The sequence below is a fragment of the Typopeltis vanoorti genome, chromosome 5 (assembly GCF_054136105.1).
Source record: "Typopeltis vanoorti isolate ZY-2024b chromosome 5, IOZ_Tvanoo_1.0, whole genome shotgun sequence".
Classification (NCBI taxonomy): Eukaryota; Metazoa; Arthropoda; class Arachnida; order Uropygi; family Thelyphonidae; genus Typopeltis; species Typopeltis vanoorti.
Window position 1 is genome coordinate 168,262,548 of NC_143553.1, and position 21,053 is coordinate 168,283,600.

Here is a 21,053-nt window from a genome sequence, read left to right on the forward strand (position 1 = left end):
GTTATTACCAGTTGAATTAAGTTGTTTGCATTATCTTGTTTTCAGAGTTAAGTTTATGTACTTGTCAAATAACCCTGCATTAAATGTTTTGTTTTATTGATTTCAATATTGAGTGTGCCTGATTCTCTTTCATTGCACCGTTCATAAAGATATCGAACCTTGCAGAAACCTTAAGTGTTAAATTTAAAACTTGGCCTGTATGAACAATGAGATTGTTAAATTAGTTGAAGATTGATTCTACTACTTTGCATAGGCTAATCTGAATATAGGGTGGTGCAGTATAAATATAAATTTCTCTATATTTGATTAGTAATCAACCTACAATTAATTAATTTAATTAAGAACAACATTCCAACTAGATGGCGGATAAGAATTCAGAAGCCAGGATGTACGATCCAACACTATGTTGCCTGTTTATACTCTTACTTTACTGGCATCTATCCCACTGCCTGGAAATTAGCCACCCATTCCCAACAAGGGTAACAAATCACTGCCCTATCTAAAGTACCGTATAAGATGCACTTTTTTTCTTTGAAAATAGGTCTGAAAAACAGGGTGCGTCTTATACACCGATACTCAGTTTTTTATTACTTTCATTTCTGGAAATTTTCTCTGTTCCAAGTTACGCAATTTCTTCCTTGCGGTGTGTGCGAGAGCATTCCAGTTATGTATTCCAGTTATGGATAGATAACATTTGGTCTAGGCACCGTAGCGGACTGTTGAAGAAGCCTGTCCTGCTAGTATAGGATCAGTTTCGTTCTCACAAAACAGAAGATGTTAAAAATAAATTCAAGGACTTGAAAACTCAGTTAGCTGTAATTCCAGGAGGTCTAGCTTCAACCTTTAGATGTCTGTATTAATAAACCATTTAAGGGATTTATTAAGGAGAAGTGGAACACTGCATCCAGAAGACTGCTGGATGCAGTCTTCAGATTTTGAGGTTACGCCATCAGGAAGAAGCCTAGCATTTCGCAAGTTTGTGAGTGGGTCAAAGCTTCGTGGAATGCTGTGAAAACTGAGACAGTAGTTAAATCATTTAAGAAGTTGGCATTAGTAATACACTGGATGGTATAGAGGACAATTTGTTGTCTGAGGACTAAGATTCTGATTTAGAAGAAGTTTCAAGTGTCTCTTCATTTAGCTATGGAAATGAATTTCTGAGTTTTGACGAAGAAGATTAAAAGATGGGTACTCTTTCCTAGTTAGATTAGGTATTTGTTGAAAGTAAACCAACTTATTACTTTATATTTGAAATACTGTAAATTCATTATAATATTCAGTGATAAAAGTTTTTTTCCTAAAAATGTGTACAAAAAAAAGGGGTGTGTCTTATACACCGGCATATATGATAATTGAGAGAACTGTCAATTTCCAACTCCTACGCTACCTTGAAGGCAACTAGCTAATAAATGACACTGCCAGTATGGATTCTGCCTGCCGATCAACAGGAGATCTACTCATACATGTCACACATCTTTGAGCAAATGCCATGACTCTGTTTGGCAAATCTCAAGTGGTTGCACTTGATATTTCTTGATATACCTTTGAGATAGACCCAGTCAAAGCTTATGACTGGGTCTGGCTCCTCAAAGGTATACCAAGCAAACCCCCGTCATTTGGCCTGTCCCATGCCTTCTGCAATTGGATTGCCAGCTTTCTAACTGGATGCACACTATGTGTGATGGTGGCTTATCCCTTAACCACTGAACTAATACTGGGATTCTACAAGCGTCTGTTCTCTTACCAACCCTCTTCCTTCTATATATCAACAACCTACTCAAGTTGACCTCCAACCCAATACACAGTTTTGCAGATAACAGCACATTGCACTCCTCTCTTTTATTTGACAAACCTTACTCTCATAAATAACCTCAACCTACAGAACATCAACTACCACTGTCCTCGATTCAGTCTTCAATTTCAATGCTAACCAAGCCCAGTTCTGCTTTATTTCCACAAAAACTTTCTTGTTAAATATATATAACACTTAAATTTCTAGACAAGATGAGATTTCTCTTCTTGGAATTACTCTGACATTAAGCCTCTCCTGGCATAAACACATCACAACCATTGTCTCCTCAGCTTCCAAAAAAACTAGGATTTCTCTTTCACTTAAGACATTACTTCATCTCCAAACAGCTGTTAACATTGCTCAAATCTGCCCACCTATTGAATACCGTTCTCACATTTGGGATTGGGCCCCTTAAGAACTCTCTCAAAATTCTTGAATCAATACATAGGAGGACAATTAGAATGATTAATAACCCATCTCTTACCTGCTCACTCCACCCATTTGCACACAGGATTTGGTTTCTGCAATATGTGTTTTATAAATATTTCCATGGCAAATATTCACATGAAATAGCATCAATAATTTCCCCACTCAGTATCGAGTTCATTAGGACATGCATGGCTGCTGACCAACATCTCTTCACAGTACAACTTAGAACGTTTCTTTTCCTCCTCCTTCATCCCTGCTACTGCTGTATTGTGAAACAGTCTTCTCCCTTATGTATTTTCCATGGAATACGATATAGTCTCTTAAATCAAATGCGAACAAATTTCTTCTTTCAAGGTTGATTAACCGACCTCTTGTGTATGGACTCAACATAAAATAATAATATAATCCACGAGATATTACTTGATGCTTTCCAGGTTGCTGCCTATCTTCAGTGTTTCCATTACTGATATTCATGCCAAATTTTTGCAGTAGTTATTCAATTTAGTTAATTCCTTGCATATCCCCTTCTAACATTAATTGGTGAAAAAGAACTGGTGACCATATCTTAGTTCCAGATGTGTTCTTATCAATTTTTTTTGAAACTCCTGCCCAAGAAAGTCTATAAAGCCTATAGTAGAGTAACCCCCTTACTTACGTAAATGCACAGTTACATAATAAATCTCGGAAGTTACAACTACTAGTGCATATGAACTTGTTTGCGGCTTTGACATCCATTGCGGTATGCAATGACATAATGTTAGCTAGACTCGGCATTCACAGCAAATGTAACGAATAGTAACAGGTTACCAGTAAACGCCAAGAGCAGCAGAGGGCAAGTGCACAAAAGCCGTAACATTCAAACTGAAACCTACCAATTAGAAATAAGGACTCCGTAAACAATTCCTCCTTTACCCGACTCGTCAGTAGTCCATGCCTCGCGCAGTTAATTTAGTCACTTGTTTATCACCATTAGTGTTCGTTGTTTATTTACTCTTAAAATGGATTCAAAACGAAAATGGATCCAAAACCAAATGCGCTGGTAATAAATCTAAAAAACAAAGGTCTGCAATTACTTTAGAAGAAAAGTTGAAAATAATTCATATGTATGAAGACAGGAAAATTATATCAAAAATAGCTCGGGATATAAATAGACCTATTTCGACAGTGAATACGATAGCGAAGGATGAAGTTCGCATTGTTGAAAGCATGAAAGGTGCAGCAACGTTGAAGGGCACAATCATTACCAAGAGGCTGGGCCCGATTTCAGAGATGGAGAAATTGTTGTCTCACTGGATCAAGGATCTGACACAGAAGCGGATATCATTGAGTTTTCTGATTATCCAGGAGAAGGCATTTATCTTTACATAAAGATTTACAAGAGAAGGCCGGCATCACAGACACGGAGAGTGCATTTAAAGCTAGTGCTGGATGGTTCGAATGATTCAAGAAGCGTACAAATCTACACAGCATCAAAGTCACGGGGTGAGGCAGCAAGTGCAGATACAGATGCGGCAAGTAAATTTCCCGAACTTCTGGCAGAATTAATGTTGACGAAAGGGCTCTGTTTTGGAAAGGATGCCAACATGGACATTTATTGCAAAAGAGGAAAAATCTATGCCTGGATTCAAGGTCGCAAAAGATCGGATCACTGTTATGATTGGCAGCAACACTTCAGGGGACTTGAAACTTAAACTGTTTACAGTGTACTATTCCCAGAGACCATGGGCCTTTAAGAACATTGACTCGAGTAGGCTGCCCGTAATCTGGAAATCTATTGCTTGGGTTACATGTGTGCTGTTCGCAGACTGGTTCAATAACCACTTCATTCCCCAGGTGAAGGAATATTGTGCCAAGAAAGGAATCCTGTTTAAAGTGCTTCTCCTCCTGGACAATACCCCCAGTCACCCGGAAGGAGTTGGATGACTTTCATTCTGACGTAAAAGTGTTTACCTGCCTCCAAGAACCACCGCACTGTTGCAACCTATGGATCAAGGAGCTATTGCGACTTTCAAAGCCTACTATCTGCGGCATATGTTTTCCCAAGCAATCAAGGCCATTGATAGTGGTGAGGGCATTACTCTACATGATTTCTGGAAGAATTATAATATCCGTGATGCTATCAAAAATATCGGGGTGGCATGGGATGAAGTCAAGCAGACAACAATGAATGCTGTGTGGAAGAAACTCTACCCAGAAATGGTGCAAAATCGTTCAAAGGAAGGAGAGTAGACAATGACTGATACGGTTGTTGAGTTGACACAAGAATTACAGCAAATGACGGAGACGTGAGTGCAACTGGCAGAGCAATAAGAGCTAGAAGTGGATAACATTGACGTTAACGAGCTTCTTTTGATTCATGATGAAGAGCTTACTAATGATGACCTTATTCAGTTGGAGGCATTCCGAAATTCCGAAGAAAATCCCATGCCGATTGAACCGCCAACTCCAGACGTTAAGAAATTTACAACAAAGGGATTAGCCGAGGCTTTTAACATGATAGACATGGTGCTAGCAAAATTAGAATCGATGGATCCGAACACCGAGCGGTTCGAGAATGTTAGTCGCCGTATCCATTCTGTCATGTCTAGCTACAAGGTCATCTACGATGACAAAAAAGCATTACCACACAATCTACTCTAGACGTGTTTGTGAGATGCCGCTCACAACGTCAAGATGACCCCGACTACGCTCAGCCTTCAACATCGAGAGGGATAGAAGTTGCCAAAGAACAGCATTTCTCTTCACAACCATCCACCACCAGTGCCGACTCTCCCACTACAGAGCTAAATTAGCTGTCACAAGACATTTTTTTATTTGAAAAATGTTATTTCAGTTTGTTTTTATATTCTTTTATATATTTTTCATACTTTTATAGTTTATATCCGAGTAAATACTGCTGCATAGTGTTTCGTTTATAAAATAATACTGTGTAAATAATATACTGTACATATCTGTATATATACATACATATAATAATTTATATATTTATTTTTTTCATAATCCAGAAACCCTGCTGTAGAGACAAACACTGGAATTTTCAGGCCTCCAATAAGTGGGATAGTGGTCTTACACCAGTTCACGAACATCTGCCTAAATATAATCAAACATCCATGTCTATAGAGAGAGAGAGATTCAAACTTCCAGCCTGCTATTTAAAGAACAGATATTTGAATTACTATTTTCTAGTATTAGTTTGTGACTTAAAGCACAAGTTTAAGACTAAATTGAATGTCATCAAAGACAGGAATGGAGCATTACTAATAGAAGATTGGAAATCAAAAACAGATGGAAAGAATACTGTGAGAAACAGCAGAGTGGATAAATTTGGAGGAGCCTTCTCACCAAGAAAATATTGATTTGGAACCTCTTCCACTTAGGCATGAAGTTGAAAGACCAATTAAGCAGCTTAACAGCAATAAAGCCCCAGGTGCAGATGAAATCCCAGCAGAGTTAATTAAAGCCACAGGGGATGGAGGGATAAGAGTGTTTCATAGATTTATTACAAAGATATGGGAGAAAGGATCATAGCCTAGAGTAGGGGTGGGGAACCTTTTTAGTATCAAGGGAAAATTGCTAATTAAAAACTTCCGCAGGCGAATAGCAAATTTTAACTCATATATAGTGTATGTAGCTATCTGGTGTGAGATTGAGACAAGCAGAACAAAATATACAGTTGGGTGCTGCAATAGACCAGGTGATGGAATAGATGGTGAAGAACATGTTTGCAGTTGAGAGAATTCTTGCTATGCATAGACAAATAGATGCAATGAGTGGAAGGAGGGTAATTATTATGGGTATTTCAACTATGGTAACATTAATTGGAAGGAGAAAACACATGGGAGGAAGGAATTGGATTTTATCCAGTTATTAAGGGATAACTACCTGAGACAGCATGTAATGGAATATACTAGGGGTTCGAGAGTGCGTGACCTAGTAATTGCATCTGAGAATTTGACTGTAACGAATATGACCACTTCCACCAATTGGGGAGAGTGACCATAAGGTTTTGACCTGGGAGGTGGCCAAATGTGTGGAATTTTCAATTAAGAAAGGTTACATGTGGAAGTACTGGGCTGGTGAGTATGACAAGCTCAGGAGACTGTTTGGTTCAGTGCCATGGCACATAAAACTGCAAGGGCTGGAAGTTAATAGTGCATGGTAAGTGGTAAAGGAGTGTTTGAAGGAGGTAATGGCTGACTGTATACCTAGACTCTGGATAGTAAATCAAGTAGGGGTTAAATGGATGAATAACAGCATTAAGCTTCAGCTGCAAAAAAAAGAAACAACTGTGGAGGGAATTTAAGGAGAACGGCGACTTGCAGGCACACGAACAGTATAAAGCACAGGACAGAAAGGTAACGAGTGTGGTATAGAAAGCAAAAGCTGATTATGAAATGAAATTAGCCATGCAAACTAAAGAGAATCCCAAACAGTTTTTTTGATAAGCTGCAAGTAAAAGAAAAAATGTATATGGCAGAATGATAAAATGGAATGCTGATGGTAGGGAGGTAACTGAATTAGTTGATATAGTGGAATTACTAAGCAAGTACTTTGCAAGAGAATATCATTCAGGTGGTGATATTGCAGGAATGAAAGATCCAACAGGTTATATGGGAATTGAGGCGATTGAAATCGAGGTGAACAGTATATTACAAAACTTTAATGTGAATACATCTGTGGGTTTGGATGGTATACCAGCTTGGGTTTTACGTGAAGAGGCAAAAGAATTGTCAGTGCCCTTGACCATTTTGTTTAATTTGAGTCTCGGGTCTGGGTTAGTCCTGAGGGGGTGAAAAGAGTGGAAAATAGTGCCACTGCATAAGGAAGGTTCCAAGACTGCTGTTGCAAATTATCGACCCATCAGCATATCAGGAGTCACTGTCAAGGTTTTGGAGAATGTAGTCGAGAGAAGAATACAGGAATGGATAGATGATAATGGGATACTGTATGGGGGACAGCATGGTTTTGTGAAGGATAGATCATGCCTCAGTAATCTGCTCACGTTTTATAACACAGTGACAGCTGAACTGGATAAGGTTAATGGGTTTACAGTCATACTGCTGGACCTTGCTAAGGCCTTTGCCAGGATACCACATGGAATAATAATCAGCAAACTGCAGCATATGAGGATGGATATAGGGTTGGTGAGATGGATAGGAGGGTGGTTGAAGGAGAGATATCAGAGAGTAGAGTCCAAAAGGCGGCCTGTGACTAGTGGTGTGCCACAGGGTTCTGTTCTTGGACCACTACTATTTAATTTGTTCATTAATGATATCAGAAAGGATCTGAGAGGAACTATTCATTTGTTTGCTGATGATGCAAAGTTGGGCAGAGCAATAGTGAATGCTCAGGATGTCAAAATTTTGCAGGATGATTTGGATAGTTTGGAGGACTGGGCTAAGGAGAATGGATGTCAATTCAATGTGGAAAAATGTAAGGTTTTGCATTTCGGGGTGAAAAGATTAGCAGCAGTATATCACATTGGTGGAACCGTACTCCAGGAGATTGATGAAGCCAGGGATTTGGGGGTGTTGGTGGATAGGGAGTTGAAGTTTAGGGGGCACATTGCAAAAGTGGCTAAATCAACTCATCAACTTGGTTACTGGAGAATACTCTGACGAGCAGAGACAAGCAAGTTATTGTTCCTCTGTATCGAGCCTTGATAAGACCCCATCTTGAGTACTGTGCCAAGATCTGGGTGCCAGGGTTTCTTCTTGATGGGGAGGAGGTAGAGAGGATCCAGAGACAAGTGACCAAGATGATAGCAAGTCTATGGAATGAACCTTATGAGAACAGGTTGAAGATTTGCAGGTTGCAGACATTGGTTGATAGGCAGAAGAGGGGTGATATGATTGAGACATTCAAATTACTAAAGCGTTTCTATAAGATTAATTCAGAAGATATTTTTCAGAACAGGTCTGGTGGTGGGAGGACTAGGGGCTATCCATGGAAACTGGGCAAGAGTGTGGTTAGCAAAGGAGTTAGAACTAGGTTTTTTGCATGGAGAGTGGTGAATGAGTGAAGTTGCCAGAGTCTGTTGTGGCTGCTATGACTGTGAGTGGGTTCAAGGCAAGGTATGATACTGTGTGGAAGCTGAATAGTTGTTGACATGACGTTTAGGGCCTCCCTCGATGAGTCGAAGGACTCCTTGGAGTTGCCCTAATAATAATAATTTAGTGTGCAATATATATATATATCTCAATAAGTAAATGTGCAACATTTTCATCTGATATGGTATCTTTTAATTACAATTGTGTAGACATATAATTATAACAATCAAGCAAAGGCTATATTTAATTTATTTAAAAAATTATATTTTTAATTTTAACTGAGAACTTTATTAAAGCAATAATAGCATAATAAATATTTCATCAAGGTTAATGAAGCTTACCTTTAATATTAAACTTTTTAGTGAGAAGGCTGAAACTGCTTTCTTTGTGAAAGCTTAGAAATATTAGCTGCCCTTGATGAGACGGCTACTCATAGTTCATTGGCGAGATTTGTCAGCGAGTCTTGTACGAAGGCAATTTTTTGCCAGTGGTAATTTCGAAAAAAAATTGCTTGCATTGATAAGTAGTAGAAAACTGAGAAGCTATTTTCAAGGTGTTATTTTTTAAAGAAGGGAATTTCTCAGAATCAATAGATTTGTAAAAGTCCAATATAGGCCGATTACTATATTTTGATCTCAAAGTGTTATCACACTGCAAATCAATCAACTCTAATTGCAAGGAATCGGAAGCTTCCTCAGGGCATATATCAAAAGGTGTTCCAAATATTTGTAACTCAATTCTTTGATTTTTTATATCTTCAAATCTCCTTTGAAATTGATTCAAAATACTTTTGACACTCATCTACATACTCACTTGTTGATTTTGGATTGTGTTCTCTTAATTTCGGAAAATGTGTAAAGCGTTTTTTTTTTTCCCCCCCCAGTTGGGTAAGAAATAATTGAAGCATCGATTCAAAGCTCTTGATATTAGTGAGCAAAGAGGTCATTAGCTAATTGGGGCCTTGTAATTTCAAATTTAGATTATTCAAATGACTAGTTATGTCTACTAAAAATGCTAAATCACTTTGAAGCTTTTCATCCACAAATTCTTTAATGGGGACACCTTTAATGTCCAAGAAAATTTTCACTTCGTCTTTTTAAGTTCATAAAATCGCTCGAGTATTTTAGCTTCAAGATCTTGCAAAAATTCTTTGAATTCCCTGTTGTTCAACCCTTTACTTTTTATCAAATTAATGGCCTTTGTTACTACTACATTCATGATACTGTTCATCTTGAGTGACTTTGCACATAGATTTTCCATATGAATGAAGCAGTGGCACACAATTAACATATTTGGGCTCAATTGACGTTTCTTAAATTCATTCTTAATCAGAGCCACGAGCCCTTTTTCACGACCTACCATGGATGGAGTACCATCTGTAGCGAGACCACTCAGTTTTCCATATGGTAAATCGAAATCCTTTAATGCTGAATTGACAATTTCAAATAAATCTTCACCTTTAGTTGTCCCCCTTCATTGATTTTAAAGCAAGAAAGTCTTCTCATATATTGAAATCTGTAGTTATTCCCTGTATAAATATAGCCATTTGTGCAGTATTTGACAGATCAGTAGTCTCATTGATGGCTAATGAGTAAAACACAAATTCTGCCGAATCTACTTTCAAAGAAGTTTGGATGTCATCAGCAATATATTTAAATATGGTCAGAAACAGTTCTTCTTAATATTTTTAAACAAACTCAGTTTTTCTGGACATAAAATCTCAACGGCAGTAAGGATGCAATCTTTCACAAACTCACCTTCATTATGGGTTTTAAGTTTTTCAGCAATTTGTTCACACAACGCATAACTAGCTTGAGTTACAGATGGTCTTTCCTGAATAAGCTTTTTAAAAAGAGATTGGCTTTTGATTATATTTTCTTTCAAAGTCGCTATCTTGTCTAAACGTTCTGATCCTTTTAAATTTTCATATTTCTTATGCTTACTCAAATAATGTCGTTCAAGATTATATTTTTTGTAAACCGCAACATATTCATTATAAGTAAGATAAACATACTTGTCATTAATATTATATAATTTCTATAATTTCACTATAATAACTATAATTTCAATTAAGTCTTTCTTGAATTATTGAAGTTCTGTCCATTTTTCACAAAACAGGGCACATTCACCACTTCTTTTACACTTTTCACTACAATTTGTCATTTAAAAAAATAAATTGAATAAAGCTGTCAACTGGTTAATTACAAGGCACTCGCAGTACTGCATGAGAAAAACAAAGGCAAAAGTCTGTTTTGACACGTGGGAAAATGCCATGGCGGTAATTGGGAAGCAACCATCAGAGGAAAGTCTGAACTTTGCCTGCGAGAAATGCTCCCGATTACTTTTTATTTTAATGGCTGGTCTCGATTTGATGGTTTTCAGAGGTATGACGATTATATTTTATGTAATATAGTTATTTTTGATTTTGTATATTTAATTATTTAAATTTAAATAAATTTAATTATAATAAATTTAAATTATTATAAAATTTTATTTACATGTACATCAGCAAAATGGCGAATTGAAAGACTCACAGGCGAAATTTCGCCCGCGGGCGAGGGGTTCCCCACCCTGGCCTGTTGGTTTTCATACCACTACATAAGAAAGGTGAAGGCATGCAAGAACTATTAGTTTAATATCTCATACAAGCAAAATTTTATTGAAGATCATGCTAAATAGGATTGAGGCCAAAGTTGAGATAGAGATGCCCGAGGAACAAGCAGGTTTTAGGAAAGGTAAGGGCACCAGAGATGAGATAGTTTGCCTCAGACAGATTATAGAAAATTATAAAGAATTCAGACTCGCTCTAGTAATGTGTTTCTTAGATTACTCTAAAGCTTTTGACTGTGTTGAGCATGTGAAACTGTGGGAAGTAATGAAAAGAATGGGTTTTCCTCAACACACTATCAGGTTGACAGCCAACTTGTACAGGGAGCAAGAAGCCACGGTAAGAATAGGTGTTGGATTGACTGATTGATTTGAAATTGGAAAAGGAGTTAGGCAAGGATGTTTACTTTTTCCTCACTTGTTTAGTATATATGCAAAGGACATCATGCATGAGGCATTGGATGAGCTCAGGACAAGAATTAGGATAGGAGGTAGATTGATCAGTAATCTGTGGTATGCTGATGATACAGTACTCCTTTGTAATGACATGGAAGAACTAGGACTATTTCTTGACAAAGTTAACAAGATCGGTAATAACAGAGGATTTCAAATCAATCCTAGCAAGACAAAGATTATGGTTCTGAAATGAAATACAAACAGGGAAGCTCTTGAGAAACAAGTGTACCTTAATGGAGAAAAAATTGAGGATGTCAGCAAGTTTAAGTACCTGGGATCCATTATTAATGTGAAGAATTGCTGTTCAGAAGATGTCAGAAGAAGGTTAGGAATGGCTAAACAGTCAGAGACCTATCTAAAATCTGGAAGGATGGATCTATCTCCATGGGAACAAAGCTGAGGATTTTGGATGCAGTTGTTTTTCCAACAGAGATTTACATATGCGAGACTTGGAACCTAAAGAAGTCAGATAAGAAACAGATATCTGCTTTTGAGATGTGGTGTTACAGAAGGCTGTTGAGAATATCATATACTGAAAGGCATACAAATGAATGGATGTTAGAAAAGATCAGTAGAACTTTAAGGCTCCTTAAGGATACTGACAGAAGAAAGTTAAAATATGGTGGACACAGAGATAGAAAGGATAGAAGGGGGGACTTGTCAGAACAGTAATAGAAGGTAAAGTTCCTGGAAAAAGAGGAAGGGGCAGACCATCAATGAGATGGTGTGTGTGGAGTGACTGATCTTCAGAGAGTTGAGGCCACCAGAAAAGCAAACGACAGGACTACATGGTGAGGCCTGGTGTAGCACATCACCGAGCATCGGAGTGACCATACAGCATCTGTAGATGCCCAATGAACATATAGATAGAGTATTAAACCATTCACAAAGAAGTCAAAATAAAATTGTTTTAATTTGACTAGTTTTGTGGAAAAAATTTTGGCCACTTCATCAGGAAATAGCACAAATAAATTTTTAAAAAAATCTAAAAACAAAGTAATAACAGTTAACATTTTTAGTGAAGATATTTGAAAACATTTAAACAATGGAAAGTGTGCATTAGCTGTTACACTGGTTGCTGTATACTGCCAGTAGATACCAGAGTGTTGTGATGGATTAAAGACACTGAGAATGAAAGAGAGCATAAGTCAGGCACACATAACAAATACAAAACATTTAATAGAATGGCAACAAAATGAAATGTTCCACACTGATTACCACTTTTACTCAAAAGCATTCAAAGAATCAACTGAAATGGAAGTATTCTCTACAGTGTAAAAGAAAAACATAGGATGATTTTACATCAAATCTGGTCCTCTTTAATCAATTAACATGACACACTTATATCTACCAGCAGTATACAGCAGCCAGTAGCAGCGAATGCACGCTTTCATTGTTTAAACATATTTAAATATTCTTCACTAGAAATGTCAACCGTTATTACTTGCTTGTAGTTTAATTTATTTGTGCTATTTACTGAAGTGAAACAAAGTTTTTTCAAGAAATCAGTCAATAAAACAATTGATTTTTTACTTCTTTTGAGAGGTTTAATATAGTGATTCTAATATGTCCTTTCCTCAATTGATGATGATATGTCCTTTCTCTGCAGAAGCCTGCAAAATGAATAAACAGATATGTTAACATCTATATGATACTAAGTCAATTAGACAGGTAAATACTGATGAAGAGGAAGAATAATAAATGAAGTTTTTGTAGCATCTTATATGGAAATATCTATGAGTCGCTTGAAAGTGAAAGACCAATGAACAGAGTATCTCCAAAAGATAACATTTAACTCTGAAATTTTCTTATAACATAATTTGCATCAAGTGCATTTCACAAGACAATGAAGTAATGGAATTGTATCAGAAATATAAAACTTCAAAGAGATTAAACAATCTTAAAAATCAGAAGTGAATAAACTTACCTCCTGTGTCTATAGTTGCGTGCCCCTGTCCTTCCTGGTGGCATGCTTGTGTAACTTTGCGCATATAAAATTCACAACTTCAGTTTAAATATTGTTCTTTCATAAGTGATTTCAGAGCCAGATAACAATCAAAGTAAAACTTCTTTGCTGAGAACTATATGAATGCAAATAAAAGAAAAATTGACTAATACATGTTATGCCACTACTAGATAGTTAAAAAATTACACTAATATATTACTACAATATGAAACTTTCAATGTGGATTTAACATTATTATTCATGTGATTCATTATCTCAAATGCCTGAATTATCATACCCAACATTCTGCAATCTACATTTCTGAAAATATAACACATTTAACAGAAATGCAATTCATTGAAGATACTAACATAAGTGGCACATAGCTGGTGATTATGATACAAAATATATTATTTAAAAAAAAAAATTATATATATATAATATTTATATATTCTGCTTCTTGATTTAAGCTACAGCTTGTGTCTTCAATACAGGCAGTCTGTCTATCCATCACTTTTTTGGTCTACCAATTGGTCTTTTCCTATTTGGTTTCCAGTCTCTGGCTAAATGGATAGACTAACTATTCTTGTTGGGGCCATCTGATTAACATGTTGATTTCATTCCAAACTTCTCTTTTTTTATCCATGCATTTAGAGTTGCAATTGACATTCTTCAGAAATCTTTTTGTTTTTTACTCTATCATATTTTGTTCTGTTAACTATTTTTAGTAATCTTTTCATTTCACATGTTGTATTTTTGATGTTTCTATTCTTGTTTCACATGCATATGGTCAGACCACAGATTTATATATTGTTACTTTTATTAGATCTTTATTTTCCTGATTCATTTTGATAAGTTATGGAGACTGCTACAGTGTTAAGAATAATTACTTTAATTCCCCAGCATTTCAACCTTCCCATTAAGGTCATCATCTGGAATGTACACACTTATATACAGACAAGCTACTCTTAGAATAAATTAATTATTCTTAACACGATAGTAGTTCATAATTTATGAAAATGAATGTTGATCACCATGTAACATTAAAGGAAAGGATCAACTTTCTGATATTTTATTAGCCTTCAGGGATTAGTCTTTTACTTCATCTTGTGTTACATTTTTACTGTTTACAGTTATTTCTAGGCATTTAAATTTCATTACTTGTTCCAATATTTTCCCATTTAGCTCTAATTTACATCTCATTGGTTCATTTGCAATTATGATCATTTTTGATTTCTCTGTTGATGTCTGCAAGTTAAAACTTGTTGCAGTTTGAATAATTGCTTTTGGAGATCTTCCGTTTCTGCAAGTAATGCTACATCATCTGCATATCCAACCAAATTTAATTTAAAACATTTTCATTCCATTTAATTTATGTTTCTTAAACTGTTATTATTTTGTCCATGATTATGTTAAATAAATATGGACTTAAAGAATCAATTTGTGTGATCCCTTTCCTTGGGGATTTTTTTCTGTATTTGTGTTCTGATATCTTATTATTATTATTAGAGCCTCTGTGGCTCAGTCGGAATAGACAAAGCCCTTTGGTCAGAAAGACCTGGGTTCGATTCCTGTCCATGACGTTAGGAACCTTTATCTGGTCTCTTTCGACTAAAGGTGAGTTGGTTGGTCTCATACGGAGGGTTTTTTAAACCTGGAAACACAGATCTACAGTCATAAAATATATACTTAATCACTCAACCAGTCCTAAGGGACAGCTGAGGTAAGGGGTAGGACCCCACACTAATAAATAAATAAAAACTATTATTATCATACGGCATCTCTACAGAGTGTGGAGACTCATCATGGGAGACCCAAACTAACTATTATATAAACAAAACCTATCATGCCTCTTCTTAAGCTCATTCACTGTCAGGGAACTTGCAACTAATTCTGGCAATCCATTCCACTCACTCACCATTCTCCATGCAAAAAAATCTGGTCTGCAAACACCCCTACTAACCACACTCTTACACATCTTTTATGGATGGCCCCTGGCGTTCTGACTACTTGTCATATTGAAACATTTCCTTCGCAATTTTATAAATGCCTTTTAATATCTTAAAAATTTCTATCATGTCCTCTCTTTTCCACCCATCAACTAAATGGGTGGAAAAGAGAGGACATGATAGAAACTCTACCACCTTCTGTCCCTAAGAAACCCAGATGAACAAATTTGTGCACGTAGTCAAGATGCGACCGAATCATAGCCTTATTAAGAGGAATACTTTGCCCACAATTTATTTAAATCATCCTGTAGGATATCTACATCACCTTTATCTACTATTGCTCTCTCTAGTTTTGCATCATCAGCAAATAACTGGATATCTCCTCTCAGATCCTTCCCTATATCACTGATATATAAATTAAAGTAGTGGTCGTAGTACAGAATCCTGAGGTACTCCGCAAGTCACTCTCATTCTCCTAGATTCCACTCTACCATATACTACTTTCTGGTATCTGTCTGTCAGCCACCCCTATCCATTCCCATTTGCTCCAACTTTTTTGTAATAGTTTTCCATGTAGTATTCTGTCAAATGCTTTTGCAAAGTCCAACAACATCTTGGTATAGCTATTTCCTTTATCCAGTTCTGCTGTAACTTTGTTATAAAATGTTAATAAATTACTAAGACAGGACCAACCTTTTACAAAGCCAACTGTAGCATATCACACTGCTGGCCACTAAACAATATGGCATCCCTATCCACCCAATGTTGGATTTTACCTTTAACCAATTATACCAATACTTTAATGACCACTCACTGCAGTTCACTACCTCTGTCTTGGAGCCCACCTTTATGCATTATAACCAGTGGTGAGCTATAAGGGGCTCGCACAAGCCCTTTATTAAAATTTTCTCAAATTTGCAATCCCCTTGTTCTTCTTTTTTACTATTTTATTTTTTCAAAAAAATAAAAAAATGTTTTGAAATATATTAAGCGACAAACTCATACAGTAACCTAACAAAAATTAGTCAATTCAGCAGTGTATACATTATTTGGAATTATTGTTTCAACTCCTCTATAACGAATGCGCCCAATTTTGAAAATAAAATATGCGCATAAGCTATCTTTACCCTTCTGGTAGCCAAAACCAGTAGCCAATCAAATGTTCATAAAACTGGCATCAACGGGTTGTTCCACTAGACATTAGTTCTGTGTTTGTCTGTACACTGATGTATAACAATTGTGTTTAAAATTTAAAAAATAATAATAAATTTAAAAACTGTATATTCAGCAAATTTTATTTTTATAATTGTAAAAGTATTTTTACCTGTGAAACATGAAAAGACAGTCAAATTTATTAAATTTTCTGGTGAAAAGTGATTCTACTGCAGTTGAAAATGAAGTTGAAGATAATACGCACATTGATTCAATGAATATGCAACAGGTTGGAGGAGAAAAAGAAAATCATTTACCCAATTGCTGGAACAAGAAGCAAGCATCGTATTTCAAAACGCAGTCTAAGTGGTTAGAAGTTAAAAATGGTGAATTAGGATGCCGTGTTTGCTCAAAATATAAAAACTTAAGTGTTGAAGGAGAAAAAAATTGTTTTATCATCAAAGGAATGGGCAAAAATGAAAATGAAACCGAATGGAAACACTACAGACTCAAAAATCGCATCTTTGCGTAAAACGTTATCCAAACATAATGAATCATTTGCTCATAATAAAATCATAAAAATAAATGAAGAGTGTAACAAATCTATATTATCAAATTTAATTGACAAACTAAATGAAAAAGAAATTTTGATAACTTCAAAAATGTTTAATTCTGTTTATAGTTTGGTGAAGAGAAACCGACCGATGTCTGATTTAATCGAGCTGCAAATTAAAAAAAGGTACTGATCTAGGATTTTCATTGCATTCTAGATTCTCAGGAATTAGAATAGTTGAACATATTTCTAAACAAATAAAATTAGAAATATCTTCAAAATAATAGAAAAAATTGCAAACTTTCTATAATAGCAGACAAATCGACAACATTATCGAAAATAAGTGTTTTAGTTATTCACATACAAGTTGAGCTCACTGAACCATGTATGATTTTTGTAGATCGTGTAGAACTAGAAAATACCACCGTAGAATGTATACATGCTATATTGCTACTTTAAATTCATATGGATTTTCTGATAAATATTTAAAAAATCATCTTGTTGCATTTTGTTCTGATGGAGCTAGTGTATTGTTAGGAAACAAATCAGGTGTTGCAATCAAACTTCTACAAAAATTTCCAACATTGTGATTTGGCATTGCATAGCTCATCGTTTACAATTAGAATTAGAAGATTCGATAAAAAAAATATTAAAGAAATAAATCATTTTGAAATATTTGTGGATAAATTATATGCTTTTTATCATCAGTCACCAAAAAAATCAACAAGAATTAAATTCGATTGCAAAAGGCCTTGGTATCAAAATTTTAAAGATCAGCCATGTGTTTGGACCACGATGGGCAGGTTGCAGTTTACGAATGGCTCTTACTGTGTGGAGAAATTACCGAGCTTTATGCAAGCATTTTACATCAAACGATGGGCTTTTTAAACTGACTTCTCAATTTAGAATTTTTAAAAGATTTAGCATTAATGATTGATATCCTACAGGAATTATATCTGTCAGAGGCTCTACAAAGTCACAATATAAGTATTATAAGGGCTGACTCCTCAATCATGCGAACAATTAATGCAATTAATGATTTTAAAAATTCTGTAGGTTCTTATGAATCTAAAATTGATACCATGTTAAAATCAAAAGAATTTGAACAAATAGTAACTGAAAGAAAATCAGATTTCATAAACTACCGCGAGAAACATTACTAAACTCTCTTATAATGTCTTTAAAGGATAGATTAATACAGCAAAGTAATTTTAAACTTAAAAATGAAAATTATGAGGATTTGGAAGATGAACTGAAAAACATTTTAAATGTATGTTATCCTGAAACATGGAATATGGAAGAAGTTATGTGTCATGGTTAGGAGAAAAGAGAATAAGATTTCTAAATTTTATTTTGAAATATGAAATTAAAATTAATGATTTTAGAGATTTAGTGGCTTTGACTGGAAAGTTACGAAACAAAATTCCCACCATGGTGAAAAAAGCCAAAGTGATTATGACAACAATTAGAGTTTGCAGTGCTGAAGAGTGGTATGATAGACTTTGTGTTTCTCAGGGGGGGACCTCCCCTCGATGAGTCTTTTGACTCCTTGGAGGCCTGAATAATAATAATAATAATAATAATAATAATAATAATAATAATAAATGAACATAAAATTAAGTAACAGCAATAAATGACAGTAGACAAAGGGAAAGACCAACAAAAAAATGGCAAGATGAAATAAAATATAATGGATGGAGAAAAATCAGGGGAGACTTTCATCCTGCAGTGGACTGATCCAGATTGAAGTATCTGGCAGCAAGGAAAACTAACAAAAATTTGGAATGATACCATTATCATTTCAATATATAAAAAATGGTGTTAACTGTAAAAACTAATAAAAGTCTCTTAAATACTGGTTATAAGCTTACACATGAATATTAACTTCAGAGCCTAAATCATGTGTAAAAGATAAACTTTGTGAAGAATAAAATGGCTTCTAAAGAGGACAATCCAGTACTGGTCTAACTTTTACATTAGAAGTTCTAATGGAAAAACAATGGAAATTTCTACACAGCATTTATAGGTTACAAGAAAGCCTTGGAACAAGCTATGGATGATATTCATTCCTAATCAGCTCTCAACAAAAACTAACATTATCAGAACAATCAAATAGCTGTAAGAATCAACAAAGAAATTAGAGAATCGATCAAAGATACACAACGTCACTCTTGTTTAATACAAATGAAACAGTAATGAAATGGAAGAAAAATATATCAAACCAGCATTTATACCAGATCATGGAACTAAACTTAATACACTATTTGCAAATAACCAAATAATCATGGTGTGAAGATGAAGCCAAACATTAATATTTTCCATAAACACAATTGTTAAAAAATAAAATAAAATAAAAATTCAAAATGGAAACATGAACTACCTCTAATCCAAAGTAAAATCATGACAAATCAGACAAAATTAACTGCTTCAAATAATACCTTGGATGCTCTATATCAGTATTAGTGTAAGTCAGCTGGAGAAATGGTTGCTGCTAAAGAAAGTAATGATTGAAGTGAATTGAACACCTGAGGAAGCAAGAGGCATTGTGAAAGAGCAAGAGTGTTTGTGAAAGGAGAGCTGAGTGGCATGAGTGAAGAGAATGAGAGAAAGAACACGATAGACAGGGAAACAGGTGGAGGTGGGATAAAAGTGGACAGGGGGACACTATGCAAGAAATGTAGATGATGGTTTCGGGAGTGGATGTGTAGTGTGCAAGAAAGGATAGTCAAGGATGTGAAGGTAACATTTAACTCTGGGGAGAGGTATAAAATCAGTGGGAATTGTTATAGAACCAGAAATGAACTCTGTGTGTGTGTCCTACATGCTCCATACCCAAGTGTGACTGATAGATGTATACAGAGTAAATTGTGTCTTATAAGCTCACCTGGGACAAAGAAATTTTTAAATGACTGGAATACAATTTATAATTCTGAAATTCCGACAAATTTTTATACTTTAAACTTTTATAGTAGATTGAGTACTTTTGGTAACTTATTTCTAACCATTTGTTTATAGCCACTTCTTTAGCCAGCTGAACCTCTCTCTCTTGTTTCCTGCTATCACAATATACACCTTCACCCAGAACTTGATTTTCCATCCCTCTTGAGTGAGATTCAATTCTATTAACGCTATATGATTGTTCTGGCTTTTTTATGCCATCTATAGTGCTCCTACTGTCATTATAAATTGTTGCTATCATTTGATGAGAGGAGTTAAGTTCTAATTCCCAGAGATACGTAAGCAAATGAACTATAGCAAGTTGTTCTGCTTGGTAGTTGGAACAGAGGAGATGCAGTCTCGAGCAGTGTCCTTGTATAACTGACTGTCTGTAACATGCAATGAAAGAACAACTGACGTTCCATTCGGTTTTGCTCTGGTCTGTGTGTGTATATATGGAAATTGTCACTTTCAGAGCTTTCCTTCTCCTTAATATGCTGGGTGAGGCCACCTACTATAGTGAAGAGGATGTCTGTAGCAATTCTGAGTGGCCAGATCAGTTTGAAAGCACCAGTTCTTGTCTGATCACTGAAGTCAAGCAAACCTGAGCCAAGTTAGTACTTGGAAGGGTAACCACCTGGGAACCCTGGAGGCTGCTGGCATTACTCTGACAATGGTTATTTCGCACTGAATGCACTAGTTCTGATCTGATCATCAAAGTTAAGCAGCATTGAGTTCAGTTGGTATTGGTGTTTTATAATATGCTAGTGTAGATTTTCATGTTTTTAGAGTATTTAGTGTCTTTATAACATTTATATTGTGATATTGTCGGCATGGCCCAATGCAACAATGGTGGTAAAGACCACATCAGGTGACTTGAATTTGCAGGATTTTATTCAGTGCAGTGTGTGAAACAGATTCATCCAGAAAATTAAAGGATATGCAGAAGAAAATTGAAACTGGAGAGAGTATGTATTATGTTTCAAAAGTGAGTATCTGTTAGGTGATGAGAACGCAACAAATATCGATGGTACAATGGAAAATGATGCTATTAATGTTGAATGTGTGGCTGTAAAAATAGAGAAAAACAAAATGGACATTAATAAAGAAATAGCATACTTAAATGGTATCCTTCATAGACAAAGTGAGAAATTGCAGAAGCAGCAAGGGATGATTAGCAGGA

General features: G+C 35.5%; 1 protein-coding gene and 1 pseudogene across 3 annotated transcripts in view; one reads left to right on the top strand and one right to left on the bottom strand.

The window, feature by feature from the left end:
- Positions 1-21,053, bottom strand: part of LOC150107043 (uncharacterized) — a 312,429-nt gene that overhangs the window by 223,008 nt on the left and 68,368 nt on the right. For all 3 annotated transcript variants that reach the window (XM_090393400.1, XM_090393401.1, XM_090393399.1), the window contains exon 2: positions 13,262-13,415. In XM_090393400.1, the coding sequence (XP_090249526.1) occupies positions 13,262-13,305 (44 nt within the window). In that variant the 5' untranslated portion in view covers positions 13,306-13,415. The remainder of the gene's footprint in view (positions 1-13,261; positions 13,416-21,053) is intronic.
- LOC150107044 (5S ribosomal RNA) lies at positions 20,414-20,532 on the top strand (annotated as a pseudogene).